Here is a 23,926-nt window from a genome sequence, read left to right as displayed (position 1 = left end):
TAGTTCCTTTCCACATTCTGTTCTTATCTTTACTTTTTGTCTCCTTTTTTTCTCTCATCCTGTTTTCTTTTTCCCTCACTCTCAACATACATATACGTACAGTGCTACATTCAAATCGATTGTTACTCTGTTTCTTAAATTTGCTGTTGGTTCCCAGTGGTGACATTGGCTTCAGTACAAATAAAGGAATTTTGGTCCCTGATGTATTGTCCATTTATGTGTAACGTGTGCCTACATGGTTGAAAACTTGGAAAGGAAGAATGTATACCGTTTGATTCTGACTCTCAACTAATTCTAGAATAACGGATTATGTAGTAGGTGACTCTGAAGCTACCTGAATCGAAGGCTGAAGTACTACTATAACACATAATGTTAATCAATATGACTTACCTATCACAGCAACTGAAGTTTGCTGACAATTTATTAGAAATGCTGACAATTTATTAGACATATTAAATCTTTCATCTGCCTACAAATTTGGAAATAGGGCTGGCTATCCAAGGCATATTATTGGTGAAGTTGAGCAAGGCTTCACCAGAAAAGAGCTATTCACACAGTTAGTGGGTTGAAGAAAAGAATAGAGGGAGGAAGGGGAACCATTCCCCTTCTTTTGCAGAATTGGCTACAGGAGATAATGCCAGAGGAAGAAAAGAGCAGCTGGAGCCCTAAGGCAGCTGTGATGGACTCATATTTCAATGGAAGGCTCTTTCTTTAAGGATTCCTTGATTCTGGAGAACTGAAGCTCAGTAGACTCTGTTCCCTGAGCCTCTGCTCCCATATTCCATGGATTGCCTGAGCTTAGGTAGGCCTACACTCCTAGAAGAAAAAAACACTATCTGTTCTTTGGATTTTACTAACATAATCTAATTTAATATGGATGGTTGAGATCTTAGGATACTGGAAAACCAGTTACAAAAATTGGAAGAGTATCACTGTTCTGGAAGCTACAGATAAAAAGAAAGTTGACCCTAGTTTTGCCTGTTTCTTATTTTTAATCTTTTTAAATTGAAAAGCATTCTTGCCTTGTACTTCTTTTATTGAAAATGTTTCAAATTGATTTTGTGAATTGATAATTTAATTTTCTTTACCAGGTGTCCCTTGAATCTAAAATACAACTTAAAAACAAACATGAATTCCAGTTTTTTGATGATGAGGAAACTGGAGAGAGCCACACCATCTTCATGGGCCCTGTAGAAAAGTGAGAGGATTCCTTTACATTTGCAACACTCTTAAGTTTCTTCTCTGTTTTATTACATTTTGGTTTTATGCATACCTATTTTTATTTGTTGGCTTATTTTTTAAAATTTTGTTACAGATTGATAGTATATCCACCACCTCCAGCTAAGGGAGGCATCTCCGTTACTAATGAGGACCTGCATTGTCTAAGTGAAGGAGAATTTTTAAATGATGTTATTATAGACTTTTATTTGAAGTAAGTTAATTTTCTCCTAGACCTTTAGCAAATTTTTAACATTTTATACTGTATACATGTATTTTCTAGAGTCAGAATTGTTTGGATTTTGAATTCCATCACTGCCACTTACTGTATGACATCTGAAAAGTTATTTAATGTCTCTGTGAATGTTTCTTCATTTTAAAAATGGGAAAAATAATATCTAAAAGGATCATGAGAATTAAATAAGATATACATTTCAAGTGCTAGGAAAAATACCTGGTACATGCAAAGTGATCATAAATGATAGCTTATTATATTATCAGTGTTGTAGTATTTAAAGCGTCTAAAATTGTTACTACCCTAGGTTAGGTAATAATTTGTTGAGCAAGGACAAAAGTATGATTTCACTCGTTTCCTTCAATAAATGTTCACCAAGTGCCAACTTTGTGGCAGGTACTGTGTTAAAAGTTTATGATTTTATAGGGAACACGAATGTGGGATTAAAGTATTGGCAGAAGCATTAACATGGTACAAACATAGCAGAAAAAGAAAGCTTCATTCTCTCTGGGGTTTGGGAAATATGAGGAATCAAGAAGCTCTCCTAGAAGGGCTTATGTCATGACCCAGAATACACATAACATATACATATACATGAATACATGTATGTGTAATGTGTTTATACATGTATAAATTTGTATGTGTTTACTGCTTTGTGATATAAGATGGATGTGTGTATGAAACAAAACAGAACTTAACTATCAGTGTGTTTAGTGCTCTCCAGTATTTTCTAGTTTATTCAAATGTATATCAGAAGACAATATTTTTTTAAAAAAACTGGTTGTTAAAAGCTGCTGGAGGGACTCCCCTGGTGGCGCAGTGGTTAAGAATCCACCTGCCAATGCAGGGGACACGGGTTCAAGCCCTGGTCCGGGAAGATGCCACATGGCATGGAGCAACTAAGCGCATGCACCACAACTACTGAGCCTGTGGTCTAGAGCCCACGAACCACAGCTACTGAGCCTGTGTGCCACAACTACTGAAGCCCGGGTGCCTAGAGCCTGTGCTCCACAGCAAGAGAAGCCACCGCAACGAGAAGCCCTCGCACCGTAACTAGAGAAAGCCCACGTGCAGCAACGAAGACCCAATGCAGCCAAAAATTAATTAATTAAAAAAAGATGTGTTCTCTTAATCCTAATGTATACTACCTTAACAAACCAAGCTACTGAAAAATCTTAAGTGATTGTGTAGAACAGTGCTGCTGTTATTGGATAAAGTGGTGTTCTGTGAATGTCAGCTAGGTCACGTTGTGCTAGTGCTATTCAAATGGTCTTTGTCCTTACTGATGTTCCACCTACTTTGTTCTGTAATTATTGAGAAAGTCGTTGATCTCCAACTACAGTTATTGATTTGTCTATTTCTCCTTATGTATTTTGAAGCTCTCTTGTTAGGTACATACATGTTTATGTCTTCTTGGAGAATCAACCCCTTTATCATTACATAATGTTCCTGTTTATTCTTGATAATCTCCTTGTTTTTAATCCTACTTTGTTCAAAATTAATATAGCTACTCCAGCTTTCTTTTGGTTTGTGTTTGCTGATGCATGATGTATGTTTCTTCACCCTTTTACTTTTAACCTGTTTAAGTCTTTATGTTTAAAATGTCTTTTTGTTTTTGAAAGCACATAGTTGGATCTAAAAAATAAATTGAACTCCTGTGTTTTGTTTATATTTTAGTTTATTCTATTTCATACTTAAATCTGTATTTTTCACATTACAACAGAGATTTTATAGTCTTTTTTTATTCTTTTGAAATTCTTTATATATTTTCAGGAGGCCCCTTGACATCATATAGTTAAACTTTAGAGCAAATTTTATACAGTAAACTTACATTATCTACAGGTTCTGCCTTTCTGATGCAGATCTATTCCAAATAAGATAGAAAATCTAACAAAATCCATGATTTTTTTTTTTTTTTTTTTTGCGGCTCGCTGGCCTCTCACTGCTGTGGTGTCTCCCGTTGCGGAGCACAGGCTCCGGACGCGCAGGCTCAGCGGCCGTGGCTCACGGGCCCAGCCGCTCCGCGGTATGTGGGATCTTCCCGGACCGGGGCACGAACCCATGTCCCCTGCACTGGCAGGCGGACTCTCAACCACTGCGCCACCAGGGAAGCCCAAAATCCATGATTTTTAAAAAATCTTTGTTTATATTCATCTCATGACATTCCTTAGAAGTGAATTAAAAAGAGGAAACTTCTTTTTAAAGATTTATTATTTATTTTTGGTTGTGTCAGGTCTTAGTTGCGGCACATGGGATCTTCATCAAGGCATGCAGGATCTTTTGTTACAGCATGCAGGCTTTTCATTGCGGCTCACGGGTTTCTCTCTAGTTGTGGCTTGTGGGTTTTCTCTTTCTAGTTGTGACGTGCAGGCTCCAGAGCACGTGGGCTCTGTGGTTTGCGGCACACGGGCTCTCTAGTTGAGGTGCACAAGCTCAGTAGTTGTGGCACACAGTCTTAGTTGCCCTGCAGCATGTGGGATCTTAGTTCCCTGACCAGGGATCGAACCCGTGTCCCCTGCATTGTAAGGCAGATTCTTTACCACTGGGCCACCAGGGAAGTCCCGAAAAGAGGAAACTTTTTAAAACTTCACTATTAAAAATAAGTAATTCAGTTGCTACCAGAGCTGCTCATTCTTTTCCATTTCTAACTCTACAAGTTAGAAACAAACCTTTAAACAGTTTGCCAGAATTATAAAAAGTAGAAAGGCATTGCATCTAGAGAATGTTAATAAAATGCAGGGAAAAAGAATAATTTTAATAAAAATTATTTTCAAAACCTTAAAATCATCTTTTAACTTCATCCTGTAACTAAATGTCATGATTGAATTGTTAGATTGTCTGCTTTATAAAATAGCAGGTGAACAGCTTCACCATGACATCCAATATTTAAATGATTTATACAGAAAGAAAAAAACAAATGAAAGAAATGGAAAGAAATCCCAAAATGAAAGAAATTCCCAAAAGTTTTTTTGTAATAAACTTGGATTTTCCCTTTAATTCTAAAATAAGAGACTTAGTTGTTTTAATTAAAATTAATAATTCTAATAGATGTACATAAAAAGACCCAGAACTATATATAGTCACAGAAATGCTTATGGATCTATATTAGAAAGACAAAACTAGTTTTTTTAAATTAAAAGGCTTTTTGAAGTTTTGTTTTTTCACTTTTAAGTCCTTAATTCCTCTAGGATTTGTTACGCTAAGATAACATAGTTGCACAGGTCTGTTTTCGGGGCTGTATAATTTGTTCCGTTGGCCGTGCACCTATTCCTGCATCAGTACCACACTGCCATGATTAGTGTTACTTTATTCTTGTTATCTGTAATAGAAAGGCAAGCTCTCCGCCATACTCTTCTTCACAAATGTTTTGGATATGCTTGACCTTTTGATTCTTTCAGATAAACTTTGGAATCAGCCCATCAGATTCCTTTTTTTTTTTTTTTTTTTTTTTTTTGTGGTACGCAGGCCTCTCACTGCTGTGGCCTCTCCCGTTGCGGAGCACAGGCTCCGGACGCGCAGGCTCAGCGGCCATGGCCCATGGGCCCAGCCACTCTGCGTCATTGTGGGATCTTCCCGGACCAGGGCACGAACCCGCATCCCCTGCATCGGCAGGCGGACTCTCAACCACTGCGCCACCAGGGAAGTCCCAGATTCCATTTTTAAAGTCCTTTTGAGATTTTGATTGTAATTGCACAGGATCAGTGATTCTGCACTGGGGGCACTTTGGGCATTTTGGTCCTCACAAAAGGAAGGGATGCGTGCTGATACCATCTGTGGGTAGAGGCCAGAGGTAAGGCCAAGCACCCTATGCTGCACAGGACACCCCCCCCACAGCAAAGCATTATCTGGCTTAAAATGTCAGCGGCGCTAGCTTGAGGAACCCTCCGCGAAATTTATGCAATTTGGAGACAACTGATACGTAACATTTTTGAGGATTTCAACAAGAAATATATTTTGCCCGTATAGCCAGACATCTTGCTAAAACTCTTTTATTTCTAGTATGTCTGTAGATCTTTTTAAGTTTTCTGTATGAAAATCCTTTTATCTTCAAATAAATTTCTTTCATTTACAAAAATAAAGCGTGGATTTGTTTATATATGAAGTAGAGCCCATTTTCTTAAATCACCAATAACTTTCTTTTTTAAGTTGAACTATCCCTTTTTTTATTCAATTCAGTTTACAAAATAGCTATTGTAGTTTGTAATGGTAAAAGCAGCATGGTTCACCCATTATGGTGTAGTCCCTAAATTCAAGTCCAGTTCACTACATTCTCTGTTTTGAATATAGATGTAGAATTCAGCGATTCATTTAAACTGTGTCATTAGGTGATTCACTGTCTTATATCTTTTGTCGGGGCACACTGAGTTGCCCTAAAGCAAGCAATCTGTAAGTTAGGTCCTTTTCATCAGAACTTGAGCTTTAGAATTATCAAATATTATGACAGAAGTGACAGGTCTCAAAGATGTGCCTTCTGGGTACTTGGCTCTTTCTGTGTAAGGTTTCACAAGGCTTTCATACTCTCCTCATTTTAATAAGATGAATATGCTCATAAGCTTGAATTTGCATAGCTCCTTTGAGGTAGTTTGGAGCATAAATAATTAAATTTAATATATCATAATTTCTCTGTGTAATATAAACCATTTCTATTTGTCTTGATATAGACCTATAGAAAAAAACAACTAAGGCAAGGAAAAATTAGAACTGATGTAAGATTACTTTAAAGAGTCATTGTTACAACCTCACCACTGTACAGATTCTTTCTGTTTTTATAAAAAGCAGTTTATGGCTAGTCATGGTTTATTAACTGTTGAAAACAAAATAAACATAAAACATAAAAATAGCAGCTTTATTGACGTACAGAGCACATACCATACAATTCACCCATTTAAAGTGTATAATTCAGTGGTTTTTAGTGTGTTCAGACAGTTGTGCAACCATCATCGATATTAGAACATTTTCACCCCCTACAGACCCTCAATACCCATTAGCAGTGGCTCCCCATTTCCCCAGCCCACCCCAGCTCTAAGCAACCACCAGTCTCCTTGCTATCTCTGGATTTGCATACTCTGAACATTTCATATACATGGAATCATACAATATGTGGACTTTTGTGACTAGCTTCTTTCACTTAGCATAACGTTTTCACGGTTCTTCTATGTTACAGCATGTATCAGAACTTCATTTTTTTTAATATATTTTTTGCTGCATTGGGTCTTCGTTGCTGCACGTGGGCTTTCTCTAGTTGCGGCGAACGGGGGCCACTCCTCGTTGCGGTGCACGGGCTTCTCATTGCAGTGGCTTCTCTTGTTGCAGAGCACAAGCTCTAGGTGCACGGGCTTCAGTAGTTGCGGCATGTGGGCTCAGTAGTTGTGGCACGCGGGCTCAGTAGCTGTGGCTTGCAGGCTCTAAAGCAAAGGCTCAGTAGTTGTGGCACGTGGGCTTAGTTGCTCCGTGGCGTGTGGGATCTTCCCAGACCAGGGCTCAAACCCGTGTCCCCTGCATTGGCAGGCGGATTCTTAACCACTGCGCCACCAGGGAAGTCCTTCATTTCTTTTTATTGCCAAATAATATTCCATTGTATGGATATATCACATTTTGCATTCATCGGTGATGAGCATTTCTGTCATTTCTAGTTTTAGGGTATGATAAATAATGTTTCTATGAATGTTCATAAATGTGCCCTTGTTTTAGAAGATTAGATCTTTCAAATCCTAGTTTTACTCTCAAACACCACTTATTACCTACATATAATCTGATAGTAATCATTGTCTAGAATATGAAATAAATTTTGTTTATGAGTTTTTCAGTTTAAAGGAATAGAGATTGATGGTGGCTAAATAGATATTTGATCACTGTTTTTAGTATACACTGTTAAATTCATTCTATTTGGAATTACTTTTTATAAAACAGGTATTTGGTGCTTGAAAAATTGAAGAAAGAAGAAGCTGACCGAATTCATGTATTCAGTTCTTTCTTCTATAAACGCCTTAATCAGAGAGAGAGGAGAAATCTTCATGAAACAACTAATCTGTCGTAAGTCAAGCTTTTTGAAAATATTTAACAGATGTAGTAAGTCACTTAAGTTTAACTTAGAAAAAATCGCTTATTTGTATTAAAGCAACATTTTTTACTTCCATTCTCAATTAGCAAAATTAATATAATTTATAATGTTCTAAAACTCCAAGAATACCTGGAATTCATAAAGGTTTTAGGTCTGATATCTAGATCAGTATTTCCCAAATATATCTGATAGTTTAAAAAAGAAAAATTACTTGAATACTTATTAAATACCGATTGCTCTGTTTTACCCTAGATGTTCCATCCATAATAGCTAACAGAGGAACCTGTGAATCTGTAATTTTAATAAGTTCTTTGGATAATTCTTCTCAGACAAGTTAAGGAAACAACATTCTACATATGAGGCCTGAGTTATTTATAATGCCTCTCCATATAGTGACTGCATCCAGCTCTAATACTTGCTGGCAATTGGTCACAAGATACACACAAAGAGTTGGAACATTTTTTGTCATAAGTGCTGTTAAATGTCTTGAATTGATGGCTGCTGTGCATAATATTAATAATATTTTCTACTATTCCAGTGATCCCTGATTTTGCTTCTTAGAGTTGATGGTAGTGGTTGGTTTTGACCAGTGCTGGTTCTGTCCTGTTTCACCAGCTGTAAGATAGTGCTCACTTTTCCTGCTCTCTTCTCCTCAGTTCTTATACGTCATGGTCTGATATGCTTCTCGATATCATTGCTAAAACCAGTTCTGCAACAATAAAAATAGTAGCTCTGATCCACCCTAGTAAGTAGTAGGATGAATTAAATAATCTCTTTCTTCCAGATTCAGGGACGGACAGTTTCCCATCTTCCCAGCTCCATCTCAGATGTTCTGCTTTCTTCTCACAACTTGTTAAATCATACAACTGATCTATTAACATCTCAATCTTTGTAATGTATAAATTGCTGCATAGAGGCAGAAACACTAGAAACACTTCAAAAGCTTGATAGTTTCTCTCTTGTCTTACAGAATACAGCAGAAGCGACATGGAAGAGTAAAAACATGGACCCGGCATGTAGATATTTTTGAAAAGGATTTTATTTTTGTACCCCTTAATGAAGCGTGAGTAACAATTTCCTTTATGTTAATATGATGGCAGTTTTTAGCAGATGTGTTTTTGAGGTGAATAATTCATCCATTTTTTAACTTCTTTCTGAAATTTGTTGTATATATTGACACTTATATTCTTTACTTTATGGAAATTAATATACTTTTCCAGTGAATCATATAAGATACTGAATTTTACAGACACTAGATAAGAGATCTTTCTAATTTCATTTTATTCATCAGTGTAGAATAATGTCATCTTTTAAAAATGGTGCTTGTGGTCTAGCAGACATCCTATATAGAAAAGACTGCTATGTACAGAATGGTGATTAGGTCACATAGAATAATTTGAATCTTTAGTTTAAGATACACTTTGGCTCTTAATCGAAAAGAAGAAAAGGTGGCTGGATTTATGTCATTTGCTCACTGAAAACCATGTTTACCACTTAAAGCTATTTTCTAAGTAAATGGGGGTGGTAAACATTTTGTGTTTTTCTCCCCCAGTGACTAGAGAGGCATAGATGTATAGGACAGTCTATTCTCCCCCAGTGACTAGAGAGGCATAGATGTATAGGATAGTCTTATTATACAACTTAAACTTGAGAGTTTTTGTATTTCATTTTTTAATTTTCCTGTGTCCTCCAGCCAAAGACCTCCAGGAATACCCCTGTAGTTGGACAACTTGGGTTTAGTACTTGCCTCAAGGGAGAACACACAACATGGGCGACTATGGATCCTCTCAGTAAAAGTGTGTTTGAAAGAGGCAGTAAAAGAATTTGGGCTTTGGTTTGGTGGAAGGTCTAAGGAAGCAGTGGTTTGTTTGGATAAAGAAGTTGCATTCGCTCATTTAGCAAAAAAAAGTATATTTGGTATTTTGAGGGGTTGCATTGTGATCTTATATTTGTCTCTGCTGAGACAAATTATGAAATGGCCTTACTTTGTCTCATTTTATCATGGTTGCAGAGTAACCTTATCTGAGGTTGGTATTCTGTAAGATTGTTTATTTCTAATAAGCCTGTTTGTGCCAAGCTATTTTCTGAATGTGCTTTTTTCCCCACTATAAAAAACAAATTCACTCTATAGTATAATCAAATCCTATTTATTTATAATCATGCTTTAATCATAAAACCTGTGCCCCCTAATTAGCCCGGCCAAAGATAGGTAGGCTAGGTTAAAACATTGGTTATAGCTGTAAAGCCCACCTTCTTCAAAGATATATATTTGAGTCAAACATAGTATCATAAAAAAATTTAAAACTAAGTTTAAAACTAATCTTTAATTTCTTCATTTTCCTCAAAGTAAAGTTTCTTGACATTAATTTGTCATATAAAGTAGCAAGTGAGCTGCCCACTAGGCCAAAGGGAAGATATACATAGGAAGCCATTTGTCAGAAATTAATTATAAAAATTTAAAATAAAAGTATAATTTTAGGTACACACAATTTAGCAATAGAGGCATATCCCTCTTAGTCACAGCATCTGATGTGGATAGAAGCTACGTTCAGTGCTTTTAGTCGTCTTGGTGAAAGGTAGAGGATGAACAAAGGTACAGAATTAGTAAAGTGTTCACCAAGAGAACTGTGCTGTTTGTAGGTGAAAGAATAGCTTCCAGATCATGGGGTTTTTTTTTAAGAGATAAAGCTAATTAGATTAGGCTGCTATGTATTTGTCATCTATTTTATTTTTAATTTTCCTTGTGGCGGTAATTTCTTTAAGCTAAAAGTTTATAAGCTGTTTGTTAAAAATTGTAGCAATTGACAAGGAGCAGAAATTAGATGTTTGGATCTAATTCATCTTAAGATAAGCGAAATTACCTGTTTTAGCCTCTTCTCCCACTGATGGCTTAAGGTCAAGGTAGCTGATATTAAAAGGGATCATAAAAGCAAAACCCTGGCTCTTAGAGGTTGAAAGTGACCTCAGATGTATCTGATTCAGCTTTCTCTTTTCAGCTAGGTGAAGGAAGATTTTTTTCCAAGTTTTTAGGCGAGGCAACAGAAAAACTATGGCTTATCCATATTGTCATAGCTGAAAAATGTTTAAAACTGTGATAGATGTAGGTTTCAGCTATAGGTTGAGAGTCACTGTATTACACCATATTTAATCAATTTTCAAAACACATATTTTCACATTATAACCTTTATGAAGTTGAGATGTGACTTACAATCAGCTGTGTCTTAGAATTGATGAAGTGAGAAAGATGGTGTGCTGCTCTTCTCCTAGCCTCACCTGACCTAAGTCCTTGGGATCCTGAAGATTAATAATTAAGAAGAGGAGAGAGGCATTCCTCTATCTGACCTTTTCAATACTGAGAATGAATCCAGCATCTGTGACCTTTTCTACTCATACTGTCTGATGAAGAGACAGACAGTGCTGTTGCTTAGTAGTACCTTGGGGGAATTTAATATTTTACAGAAACAGAATATAGAATAACTTTTATCTATGTCAACATTCATTTTTCATTCAGCAAATATCTACTGAACACCCTACTCTGTGACATATATTGAGCTCAGCTAATAAATTATCTGACATCTATAGCCTGTTCATTGTATCTCAGCATATAACACTGTGCCTAGCTAATTGTAAGCCCTTAATAAAATTAATTAGATTAATGAATATTACCCACTTTTAGCTGTACAGCATCTTACTCATGGCTTATATCCTACTGCTGGGACCTGTATTACCTGAATTCAGCTCTATCATGAGTACCCACTTGATAGCTGGAATTCTACTAATACTTGGAATTCTGTGATGATGATTAGATTAGATGTATTATCTCAATTTAGTGTATTTTATTTTAGTATAGCATGAGACAAGAATTATTTAATGTTTTCAATATTAAGAAGTTCCTACCTCATTAATAAGAAAGACACAGACATAAAATTTTTTAAAAGCTATTACTTACAATATTTAGAAAATGTTCAAAATTGTAAAGTCTAATTAGACTTCTGAAGACATTTTAATCTTGAGGCTAGATAGTATTTGTCCTTGGCATAAATAGGGCAAAGGAAAGGTAAATGGGAATGATGAATTGCAGTGATGTAATTTACATTTTGTTAAATTGCCTGGAAAACAATGACGTTTTCATTCCAAAAGCAAGAAAATGTTCAAAGGATTGTTTGCAAAAGTGAACGCAGGCTATGTAATTCTGACAAAAATTATGTTATTACAAAAATTATGTTATTTTTGAATAGACATTGTATTCTGTTAATGAATCAATGATCCTATAAACAAGTGGATTAATTTGAGAATTGAAAAAATTGGGCATTCTTAATAAATTTGTTTATAAAACCTTTAGAAAAAAGATTTAATATTTATTGCCAAATATAATAAATTTTTCTAATAATATATTCAGTAGTTTCATTTGTTTTTTACAGTGCACACTGGTTTTTGGCTGTTGTTTGTTTCCCTGGTTTGGAAAAACCAAAGTATGAACCTAATCCTCATTACCATGAAAATACAGTCACGCAAAAATGTTCAACTGTAGAGGACAGTTGTATTTCTTCACCTTCAGCCAGTGAAATGGACAGTTATTCTCAAAACTCTGCTGCCAAGCCTGTAATTAAGAAGATGCTAAACAGAAAGCATTGCGTAGCTGTAATTGATTCAAATAATGAACAGGAAGAAAGTGACCCTCGTTATCGGAGAAACCTTAGCAGTGTGAAGTGTAGTCTGAAAAAAATAAATCATACTGCAAGTGAAAATGAAGAATCGAATAAAGGAGAATCTGCATGCCAGAAAGTTGTTGATAGGACTAAAAGTGAGAGTGACCTACAGAATGAATATTTAAGTTCTATGCACCATACAGGTATGTTTCTAAATGTTTTAAAAAATCAAAGAATTAGAATAAGTTGGAATTTTTAGAAATAGGATTAAGATTTCAGGGCACACTTTTTTTTTAAGTCAGGTTTATTGAGGTATAATTTACTTACAGTAACGTTCACTCATAAGTATAGCTCAGTGAGCTTTGATAAATGTATAGTCATGTAGTCACTACAACAATCAAGATTTAGAACCTTTCCGTTACTCAGAAAAATTCCCTTTTGCCCCCTTTATAGTGAGTCTCCTCCCCTCACCCTTACAGAGAATGAAGTTTTAAAATTATAGTACAAGGTCTGCATTTTCCATTTATAGGAACTTGGACTTATATTTATTTTGTAGGAAATTATTCAGCATAAACAGTAGTTGCACAGTTTTAGATCTGTTAAGGCAAATTAGTTCGATCTTCTCAGTTTACAGATGGGCAATTGAGATCAAGGGGCAAGAGGCAGAAATTAAAGCTTTCTCCTCCAAATAGCTGTTGACATTCAAATTAAAAGCTAGTTTCTGTTCCTCACTCTCTCTCCTTTATGATTTTCAGTGGGAGAAAGGGCACTGGTCCAACCTCTGCTTTTTTATTTCCCTTCACTTCTAATAAATTGTTTTATTCCTTGAGTCAGGTCCATATTTCTAGCACTTGTTATAGAAATCTAAGGTTTCTCTTCAAATACTTAAATTATATATCAAGTCAACTGCATAATTTCCACTTCAACCCCAAAGTCTACTTCATAAACCCATAATATGCTATGTATATAGGATAGCAAACTTACTAAACTATGAGTATATCTAACACATTTTCTTGGGAGGAAAAAACTCAGTATGAGGCATAGAAGAAATTATGTGAACTCAGTAAGAAAGTTGAGTCCCAACTTTCAAAAGTTGAACTCAAAAGTTCAAGAAAAAGTTGTGAATGCTCAGCATACTCTGTACTTCTACCAGCCTGTATTATTTTAGGAAGTCAGAAAGGTGTTGGCTGCGCTCTTACAAAAATATTTTTTGTCTGACATACTCAGCTGCATAAAGCTGACATTAGCCATATGTGTTGGTCTTTGTGTCCTTTAGGGGGTATAAGATAAAAGGCAGAAGGGGGAAATTTAGCAGATAAAGCAAAAAAGTATATCAAAAGCCAAGCAGATAAATACAGTTGACCCTTGAACAACATGGGGTTTAGGGTTGCTGACCCTCTGACAATCAAAAATCCACCTCTAACTTTATAGTCAGCCATTCGTGTCATACCACAGTTTCACATCCACAGATTCGCATCCCTGGATTCAACCAACCTCAGATTGTGTAGTACTGTACTACGTATTTATTGAAAAGAAATCCACGTGTGGGTGGGCCAGTGCAGTTCAAACCTGTGTTGTTCAAGGGTCAACTGCACTTCCTTTTCTAGCTGACTTTCAAGTCTGTTTCAGCAGGCAGGAAATGGAATGAAGATTAAGCGAAGTACGTAATCACCAAGTTCTGACTAATTTTTTCAGTTTTAGTATTTTAATACTTGAATAGAAAAAAAAAAGGCAGTGAATAGCCACGTTAGAGATTAATTACCATTTTGCTAAACAGAAAGCATTGTGTAGATGGGCACTCTGAAGATTAAGCCTTCAAGGCAGTGTGCACTGTTTCTCATTGCCTTTAAAACAAAGTCCTGGAGGTGGGATAAATTGGGATTTATTTGGGACACATACACACTACTATATATAAAATAGGTAACTAATAAGGATCTACTGTATAGCACAGGGAACTCTACACAATACTCTGTTATGGCCTATATGGGAAAAGAATCTAATAAAGAGTGGATATATGTATTTATATAACAGATTCACTTTGCTGTAAACCTGAAACTAACACAACATTGTAAATCAATTATACCCCATTAAAAATAAAAAAAGAAAACAACAAAATCCTGCCAGTTAGTACATGAGAAGATGCTGGACATCATTAGTCATGAAGGAAATGTAAGTCAAAACCACAAAGAGATGCCTCTTCATAGCCATGACAGCATGGCTAGAATCAGAAAGTCAGATACTAACAGGTGTTGGTGAGGATGTGCAGAAATTGAGGCCTTCATATATCATTAGTGGGAATGTAAAATGGTACAGCTTGCTTTGGGAGACAGTTTTGACAGTTCCTCAAAACGTTAAACATAGAGTTATCATGTGATCCAGCAGTTCCACGCCTAGATAATTACCCGAGAGAAATAAAAACATGTCCGCACAAAAACTTGGGCATGAACATTTATAGCAGCATTATTCATAATAGCCAAATGGTAGACACAATCCAGATATTCATCAGCTGACAAATGGATAATCAAAACATGATACATCCATCCAATGGAATATTATTAGACCATAAAAAGAAATGAAGGAGTGATACATGCTACATAGATGAAACTTGAAAGCATGCTAAGTAGTCATAGAAGACCTCATATTATGTGATTCCATTTGTATGAAATCTCCCAGGAAAATCTGTAGAGTGGGTTAATGGCTGCTTAGGGCTGGTTGCGGGTATGGGACAGGAGTATGGGGAGAAGGGAGTGATAGCTGAAGTGTACAGAGTTTTTGTTTGTTTGTTTGTTTTTTGTGGGGTTTTTTGAGATTTAAAACATTTTGAAAATGTTTTAAAGTTGACTCCAGGGATGGTTGCACGTAGTATTTGTAAATATACCAAAAACTACTTACATGTACACTTTAAATGGGTGAATTGTATGTGAATTATATCTCCACAGAACATTTTTTAAGTTCCTTTTTGATCAATAATTTCATACAGTTTAATGTGAATTCAAGTTTAAAAAATGAATTAAAGTGCATGTCTTAGAGCAATGGGACAAACAAAGCCTTAGGACTTCCTTCATATACACAAACCCCAGAAATTCCTGGTGGCTCTCTCTACAAGTTAATGTTCTAGTTGAGAAATAACCTGTTAAATTTGAGTAAATATACCCATAAATCCTAATGGAGACCAAAGTAAAGAATATCTGTTGTATGTAGTTTGCCCTTTTATAATATCTGTTTATTCTTCTATTAAAAATTATAGTTTGTGCATTTGTTTTGTTTTGTTTTTAGTATGTGTGTAACTTTATCGACTATATCTTCCTTAAAGGAAATTAATTTACCTTTATTGTGTGTGATACACTGGCATTTTTCTATTCTTTTTCAATGCTTATCTTAATCCAATGACCATAGTGTCCCACAGTTTGAAAAATGGTTCTCTAGAATGGGTCTGTATTTTTCAGGAACGAGCTCTCATATCTTTCATCAGATGCTTCCAAGGCATCACTCACCCAAAAGTACATTGAATTAGAGTGCTCTCTAGAGGAGCCTTTACTGCCTTGGAGAGGATGGCTAAGCCGTCTATCCTAGATAAAATGATGACGTATCAGAAATGAGGATAAGGAGAGCTTGTAAAAATTTTTGTGATTATGATTAGTATCTTAGTGATCTGTTTCTATTTGGTCTGGGAGTATCGTTGACAGGACTTAAATAAAACATTTAACATAATTTTAACCGTTGAACATGTACAGAGTGTTGACTGATGTCGCTTGACATGCTGCAGTAAATAAGTGGAGTTGTATCTTGCCACGGGGATTAGGTTTTTAAGGTCAACTGTAGGAGAATAATGTCTGTTATCACTACTTTGATTTGGTGTTTTTTCAGTTGGGCACCATTTGAAGTAGTTGTCTTGCTCTGTATGGTACATGAAAAATGCGTATTTTTAAACTCTAGAATCACGCTTGGTTTGGCATCTTCAGGTGATCTCTATGTGAGAAAAGCTCAGGAAATGGGACTGATTGGGAGAACAGCTGATTGAGTCATTGCCTCTCAATTTATACTAGGGCATTTGTTTACTGAACGAAATAGTTGAAGAAATTGACTACACTATTTAAATTACTTTTCTCCTTTTTTGCAGTGCACACGTATTTCATTTGTATAAGGTTCATGTTTATATGACACAATTTCTGTGTAATAGATAGGTATAGACAGGAATACTTCGCTGCAAAAATAACTTGATTGTAGTGACTAGCTCTTAACTGCCTGAGGATTTGGACAAGTTTTATTTAAATATAGGTGTTTTTGCTTCAAGAAAGCATAAAAATACAGACTTTTGAAAGATAAATTTAAAAGGTTATTCTTTGCATGCCTTATTATTTCAAATAGTATGTTTTCGATCACAACGTTTGGACTTTTATATATGTTAAATGTATTTTTCCAGGAGCACTTTTATCTTGCTGTTTTCCCATCCTATCTTGCTTATATTAATATTCTTTTGCCCTTTTAATAACTTGTACCAAAATAAGTTAAATCCTGTTTAAAATACCTTGAAGTCATGCTTTTAAAAACTTGGAAATGGTATGCTCTATAATAAACAATATTTGTATATTTGGCATCAAAGTTCCTGCTCAGTTTTCATTATTTTCTGGTAAATCTTCTGTTTCTTTAAGAAAATCATTGATTTTTAAGGATTTAGATTCTTGAAACAGACCTTTAAAAGAATTCATTTCAAATATTTCTACGAGTCATTTATTTTCATACTGCCCAGCACCTACGTTGGCTTGTGTCATTTTATTTTGTTGAAAAGTCTATGAATATAACCAAACATGAAGGAAAAATATACAGAGTTGAGGAACTCATCCATAACTACTATCCTAGCATAATATTTTCATTTTTGTATTTTTTTAAATTATTTGTGCAAAAGCAAGCCTGTTTTACTTTGTTTTAATCATGTTTTTTTAACTTGTATAATTTTCCATATTTTCACAATTTTAATTTCTCTAGTGTACACAGTATTTCATTTTATGTTCTACGTTTGCTAACCATTCCTGTTATTGAACAATTGAGTTGTTTTCAAACTATTGTAGCTTCTGTTATTAAAGATACCTAGCATACCTAGCACAAAATCTTTATATATATATATACATGTATTTAAATATACATAAATATTTAATAACATAATTGATACCTAGTGTTTAAAGTTTAATAAATTTTAGGGTCTGAGTAGTAGAAACAACTCTGTAGATGACATAATCCAGGTTTTTTACTTAAAAGTAACTTATTTTATACTTGTGATATTTACATGCTAAGACAGATTTTGTATTCGTAATTACTATGCAATTAATTACTAGCATTAATTTTAACATCATGTACTATAAGTTATGTGTGTGTTCTTTTTAAAAATTATGTTATGTTTCTTATTGATACAGATGGCTTAAGCAAAATCAGACTAAACTACAGCGATGAATCAGCTGAAGGTAGTAAAATGCTCGAAGATGAACTCATCGACTTCTCAGAAGATCAGGATAACCAGGTGAAACCTAATGCTTGGCAAAAAGTTCTAGTATTTTATATAATTAAAAGTTTCTCTGGGCTTCCCTGGTGGCGCAGTGGTTGAGAGTCTGCCTACCGATGCAGGGGACGCAGGTTCGTGCCCTGGTCTGGGGAGATCCCACATGCCGCGGAGCGGCTGGGCCCGTGAGCCATGGCTGCTGAGCCTGCGCGTCCGGAGCCTGTGCTCCACAACGGGAGAGGCCACAAAAGTGAGAGGCCCGCGTACAGGAAAAAAAAAAAAAAAGTTTTTCTTTAGATTTTTATAGGCGATTACTTCAAACGGTTAACTCATGCCTTCTGTACTTGGATCTCATCTCACAACACAAATTTGGTTTTCAGTTCAGAAGTTGCCGGGATAGATGTATGAACGTTGTTTCATTTTTTGTTTTGGGGTTTTTGTTTGTTTGTTTAGTTTGCCATTGAGGACTAAACTAATATCACCCACCGTGGAAAGTTTCCATGTGAAATGGATCCTCCCGCCGCGACCCAGCGACCGCCCACCACCCCTACCGCACCCCTTTCCGTTGCTCTTTTAAAGCATTTGTGCGCCGTGCTTAACCTTCGGTCTTACTTAACACTCAGGAGGCAAGTGTTCACATTTTCGATTATGTGGTGTGTGGTGCACGAACACAGCAGAATTACAGTATTTTTACCACCTGTCTAATGATTTTTTCTTTCATCTAATCTGCTGTATATGCATCATGGCAGGAGCAGATCATATTTAGTTAAAATTAACATATTTCCTTAGAGTCTTGTTTGCCCTAATAAGCTTTATTAACACCAAGAATAAAGTATATTTTTGAAAATATTTTATAACTTCAGTTAAACAGGCATTTTCTACTGAGAGAAAAGCTTATTCCATTTCCTTTTTCTGCCTCTTCCTTAGTTGTTAAGACAAACTTTATCTAGTAGTAAAGATAACTTTGTACTGCACCATTTTTCCTTTTTGCTCAATCCTCTTGTGAACAAAAAACATTTTTGTGATGTCCCTTGGTCTACAGTGCGTGGCTATGAGATACAGTTTTTCTTTCTAATATACACAGACACATATCTGGATTACATTCAAGGTTTATAATGAGCACTTCATATGCTCCTTTTTGGTCATAGCAGTTACTTGAACTAGTTAATCTAACTGTATATTACTACTGTTATCATTCCTACTGTTGACTGTTTCATTCAAAAGGTTGCCAGAAGCTTTCCCACAGGACAAAAAAAGCTTTGTTTGTTTTACATTCAAGGTAATAAGTAGAATAAGACACACTATCATAAAGCTGTCTTCTCTCACGTGAAGTGGGTAAAGGGTTTTGTCAAGTAAAACAGTGTTTCCAAAAACCCTTTAAATGTTTCTGATATGAAAAAAATTTTTGTGTGAAAAGATGATAAATATCAGTCATTCATGTCCTATTGTGAAAACAGTTGTTTTAGCCAACAAATTAAATTTTTGTAAAAATACCTAAAATCAGAGCCATAATGTTTGACTAGAGAAGAATCAGTCATGGTATACTTCGTCTTTAAAAATTTAGATTGAGTAAATAGATGTAACAAGTTTTCTTAGACCTCTTGATTGATGGTTTCTTTCATTAAGATGCCTGTGTTGTAGTGTTACATCATTGGAATCGAGTGATGTAACACATTTTCTAATGTCTGATCACCTAAACAGAAAAATATTTTTTTACATATTTGCTACAAGGATTTTTATCCTCAATAGTGCTATTTTGTTACATTATTAGTCATTTAGATTGTATATTTTCAATACTAACAGTAGGCTCTCTTTTACAGGATGACAGCAGTGATGATGGATTCCTTGCCGATGACAACTGCAATTCTGAAATAGGACAGTGGCATTTAAAGCCTACTATCTGTAAACAGTAAGCATTAACCGTACATCTTGCAAACTACATGATAGTTTTTTTTTTTTAACTGTTACTCTTTTTTTTTTTTTAATTTTACTTATTTTTGGCTGCATTGGGTCTTCATTGCTGTGCGTGTGCTTTCTTTAGTTGCGGAGAGCGGGGGCTGCTCTTCGTTGCGGTTCGCAGGCTTCTCATTGCAGTGGCTTCTCTTGTTGCGGAGCATGGGCTCTAGACGTGTGGGCTCAGTAGTTGTGGCGCACGGGCTTAGTTGCTCCGTGGCATGTGGGATCTTCCCAGACCAGGGCTTAAACCCATGTCCCCTGCATTGGCAGGCAGATTCTTAAACCACCGCGCCACCAGGGAAGACCCTAAATGATAATTTTTATTCACGTACCCTGTTAGAATAAAACATTAACCATACTGTTTTAATTAAAACAGGTATTTAAGCAAAAATCACAGAAGCTTTCAGAGTCAGTGAGGAAAATTAGGTCCTGCCCAATGTCCAAGGTTTAAGTTGAGGAGAATGGAAATTATTTCAGTTCTCCATTTGCCCATTTTCCATGTCTGTGCATGTGCATAGAAAACCACTACTCCTTTTGGATATATAGTGATTTGGAGCAGGAAAGGACAAAGAATGTCATTCAAATTCACATCAGTAACATGGGAATTGGAGTTTACACTGGTTCCATAGCTACTGTGTGAAGGCTGTGGAGTGACTTAAGGCAGTCCTAAGGGACATGTTCCAGGTGGGAAACCCAGGGAATTCCCTGGCAGTCCAGTGGTTAGGATTCTGTGCTCTCACTGCTGAGGGCGTGGGTTCAGTCCCTGGTTGGGGAACTAAGATCCCGCAAGCCGTGGTGCAGCAAAAAAAAAACAACAAAAAAAGAAACAGATGGAAACCCCAAATTGAGAGTGAGTCTATTTTGGTTCTCGGAAGTACATGTTCTGAGATCTTGCCAGGGTCTGCAGACTTCTTAGGCGATGAAGTAGTACCTATTTCTAGACTTCATCTCTTTTGACTTTTTGTAGGAAATCTTGTCTGAAACTCCATTAATAGCATTTGAAAAGCAAACTTCATTTATAAAGGAAAACAGAGAGACCTAGAGCAGTTGAGAGATTTTTTCCAAATCCCATAAAATGTTAGCCAGGAAGAACCTAGATCTTTAATCATTTCAGGACTTTTTGCACTACATTAGACTTCCTCACTTACTTGGGTTTAACAACAAAATTTTAAAAGTTGAGTATTATTTATACTGAGTGTTCTGAAGTGGAACCTCGCCCAAAACACTGGATTCTAAACTAATTCTTTTATGTGAAGATTACCTGCTTTTTTTATCTAAAATAGATTTTAGTTAAAAATGGGATTATTTTTCTTCTACTTTTGCATGGTCTCACTTTTGGTAATTTGTAATATGCAGATGTTCAAATTTTCAGAATTGTTTTGACTTTCTACTAAATTTTTAAGTGTTTTTAGGAACTTTGGTGAACTATATTCATAACTTAGATATGATTAAATTATTACTCTTTAATTCAGTATTTAATATAACCATGGATAGTTAAGTATTATTAGGGTGTTATCCCCCCCCCAGCAAGTTTTACTGAGTCATACAAAGTGAATTTTTAAGGTTTGAAATTTTATTGTTAATGTACATCTTTTTATGCCTTTTAAACATTATAAAGTATTAATATTTGGTCATTTCTACCGTATAGACCTTGTATCCTACTGATGGACTCACTCAGAGGGCCTTCTCGGTCAAACGTTGTAAAAATTCTAAGAGAGTAAGTTCAAAACTCTACCTGTACTTTGTATTCTGGTGGGAATGAGGAACTATGTATATTTATATGTATGTATATATTCTTACTATATACACATCATTGCAGGTATTTAGAAGTGGAGTGGGAAGTTAAAAAAGGATGCAAAAGAAGTTTTTCCAAAGATGTTATGAAAGGCTCTAATCCAAAAGTACCCCAGCAAAACAACTTCAGTGATTGTGGTGTATACGTATTGCAGTATGTAGAGAGCTTTTTTGAGGTGGGTTTCAGTTTGTTGGATCTGATTTAATAAATAATAAAATGGTGTGTTTGATCTCATGTTAGTGTAAAAAACACAGTAAGCAAATACTTTGAAGAGATTGAAAACTATTGTTTCAAAAATTATTCCAAGGAGCAAAGACTCTTAAATTGGAGAATTTTTAAGGCATAAAATAAAAATGACCGTACTCTATCAAATCCAAGGCTTGTTGACCTCATTACTCATCACTAATCAGTTCCTCTCCACTGGCTCTTTCTGCCTTAAGAAATCTCTCCCATGATTCGGGCTATATCTTTTACCTTCTTTTCTCCCCTTCACAGATATATTTCTGGACAAGTGTTTATATTCATTGTCTTCATTTCCACGAATCCTATTTGCTTCTCAAATCTCTATAATCCGCTTGACCCTCACCCTTATATTGAAATTGTTCCTGACCTCGCAGCACCATTTGACACTGTTATATTCCTTCCACATAACACGTTCTTCCTTTGACTTCAGAGGTACAATACCATGCACACCTCCCTTGGATATTCTTTTTTTTTTTAACATCTTTATTGGAGTATAAGTGCTTTACATTGTTGTGTTAGTTTCTGCTTAATAACAAGGTGAATCAGCTATACATATACATATATCCCCATATCTCCTCCCTCTTGCATTTCCCTCCCACCCTCCCTATCCCACCCCTCTAAGTGGTCACAAAGCACTGAGCTGATCTCCCTGTGCTATGCGGCTGCTTCCCACTAGCTATCTATTTTATGTTTGGTAGTGTATATATGTCCATGCCACTCTCTCACTTCGTCCCAGCTTACCCTTCCCCCTCCTTGTGTCCTCAAGTACATTCTCTGCGTCTGCGTCTTTATTCCTGTCCTTGCTCCTAGGTTCTGCAGAACCTTTTTTTTTTAGATTCCATATATATGTGTTAACATACAGTATTTTTTTTTCTCTTTCTAACTTACTTCACTCTGTATGACAGACGCTAGGTCCATCCACCTCACTACAAATAACTCAATTTCATTTCTTTTTATGGCTGAGTAATATTCCATTGTATATATGTGCCACATCTTCTTTATCCATTCATCTGTCGATGGACACTTAGATTGCTTCCATGTCCTGGCTATTGTAAATAGAGCTACAGTGAACATTGTGGTACATGACTTTTTGAATTATAGTTTTCTCAGGGTATATGCCCAGCAGTGGGATTGCTGGGTCATATGGCAGTTCTATTTTTAGTTTTTTAAGGAACCTCCGTACTCTTCTCCATAGTGGCTGTATCAATTTACATTACCACCAACAGTGCAAGAGGGTTCCCTATTCTCCACACCCTCTCCAGCATTTTTTTTAAATTTATTTATTTAATTTATTTATTTTTGGCTGCATTGGGTCTTTGTTGCTGCGTACGGACTTTCCCTGGTTGCAGCGAGCAGGGGCTATTCTTCATTGCGGTGTGCGGGCTTCTCATTGCAGTGACTTCTCTTGTGTGGAGCACAGGCTCTAGGCACGCGGGCTTCAGTAGTTTGTAGCACGCAGGCTCAGTAGCTGTGGCTCGCGGGCTCTAGAGCGCAGGCTCAGTAGTTGTGGCGCACAGGCTTAGTTGCTCCGCGGCATGTGGGATCTTCCCAGACCAGGGTTCGAACCCGTGTCCCCTGCATTGGCAGGCGGATTCTTAACCACTGCGCCACCAGGGAAGCCCTCCAGCATTTATTGTTTGTAGATTTTCTGATGATGCCCATTCTAACTGGTGTGAGGTGATACCTCATTGTAGTTTTGATTTGCATTTCTCTGATGATTAGTGATGTTGAGCATGTCCTTTCATGTGTTTGTTGGCAATCTGTATATCTTCTTTGGAGAAATGTCTATTTAGGTCTCCTGCCCATTTTTGGATTGGGTTTGTTTTTTTGATATTGAGCTGCTTGTAAATTTTGGAGATTAATCCTTTGTCAGTTGCTTCATTTGCAAATATTTTCTCCCCTTCTGAGGGTTGTCTTTTCGTCTTGTTTATGGTTTCCTTTGCTGTGCAAAAGCTTTTAAGCCCATTTGTTTATTTTTGTTTTTATTTCCATTACTCTAGGAGGTGGGTCAAAAAAGATCTTGCTGTGATTTATGTCAAAGAGTGTTCTTACTATGTTTCCTCTAAGAGTTTGATAGTGCCTGGCCTTACATTTAGGTCTTTTTTTTTTTTTTTTTTTTTTGTTGTTGTTGCGGTACGCGGGCCTCTCACTATTGTGGCCTCTCCCGTTGCAGAGCACAGGCTCTGGACGCGCAGGCTCAGCGGCCATGGCTTACAGACCCAGCCGCTCCGCGGCATGTGGGATCTTCCTGGATCGGGGCACGAACCCGTGTCCC

At 36.2% G+C, this 23,926-nt stretch overlaps 1 protein-coding gene across 16 annotated transcripts in view; it reads left to right on the top strand.

Moving 5' to 3' along the window:
• Positions 1-23,926, top strand: part of SENP6 (SUMO specific peptidase 6) — a 103,055-nt gene that overhangs the window by 76,165 nt on the left and 2,964 nt on the right. For 15 of the 16 annotated variants that reach the window (XM_033428604.2, XM_033428600.2, XM_033428607.1 and 12 more), the window contains 9 exons: positions 1,092-1,198; positions 1,316-1,432; positions 7,364-7,486; positions 8,485-8,577; positions 11,936-12,366; positions 17,575-17,678; positions 19,478-19,566; positions 21,262-21,330; positions 21,433-21,583. In XM_033428604.2, coding sequence (XP_033284495.1) covers positions 1,092-1,198; positions 1,316-1,432; positions 7,364-7,486; positions 8,485-8,577; positions 11,936-12,366; positions 17,575-17,678; positions 19,478-19,566; positions 21,262-21,330; positions 21,433-21,583 — 1,284 coding nt within the window. The remainder of the gene's footprint in view (positions 1-1,091; positions 1,199-1,315; positions 1,433-7,363; positions 7,487-8,484; positions 8,578-11,935; positions 12,367-17,574; positions 17,679-19,477; positions 19,567-21,261; positions 21,331-21,432; positions 21,584-23,926) is intronic. The other variant, XM_033428609.2, reaches the window with a different exon arrangement.

This window comes from Orcinus orca, chromosome 12, assembly GCF_937001465.1.
Source record: "Orcinus orca chromosome 12, mOrcOrc1.1, whole genome shotgun sequence".
In the NCBI taxonomy this organism is placed as follows: Eukaryota; Metazoa; Chordata; class Mammalia; order Artiodactyla; family Delphinidae; genus Orcinus; species Orcinus orca.
The sequence above is the reverse complement of the archived record's forward strand: the minus strand, read 5'-3'. Positions and strand labels throughout refer to the sequence as shown.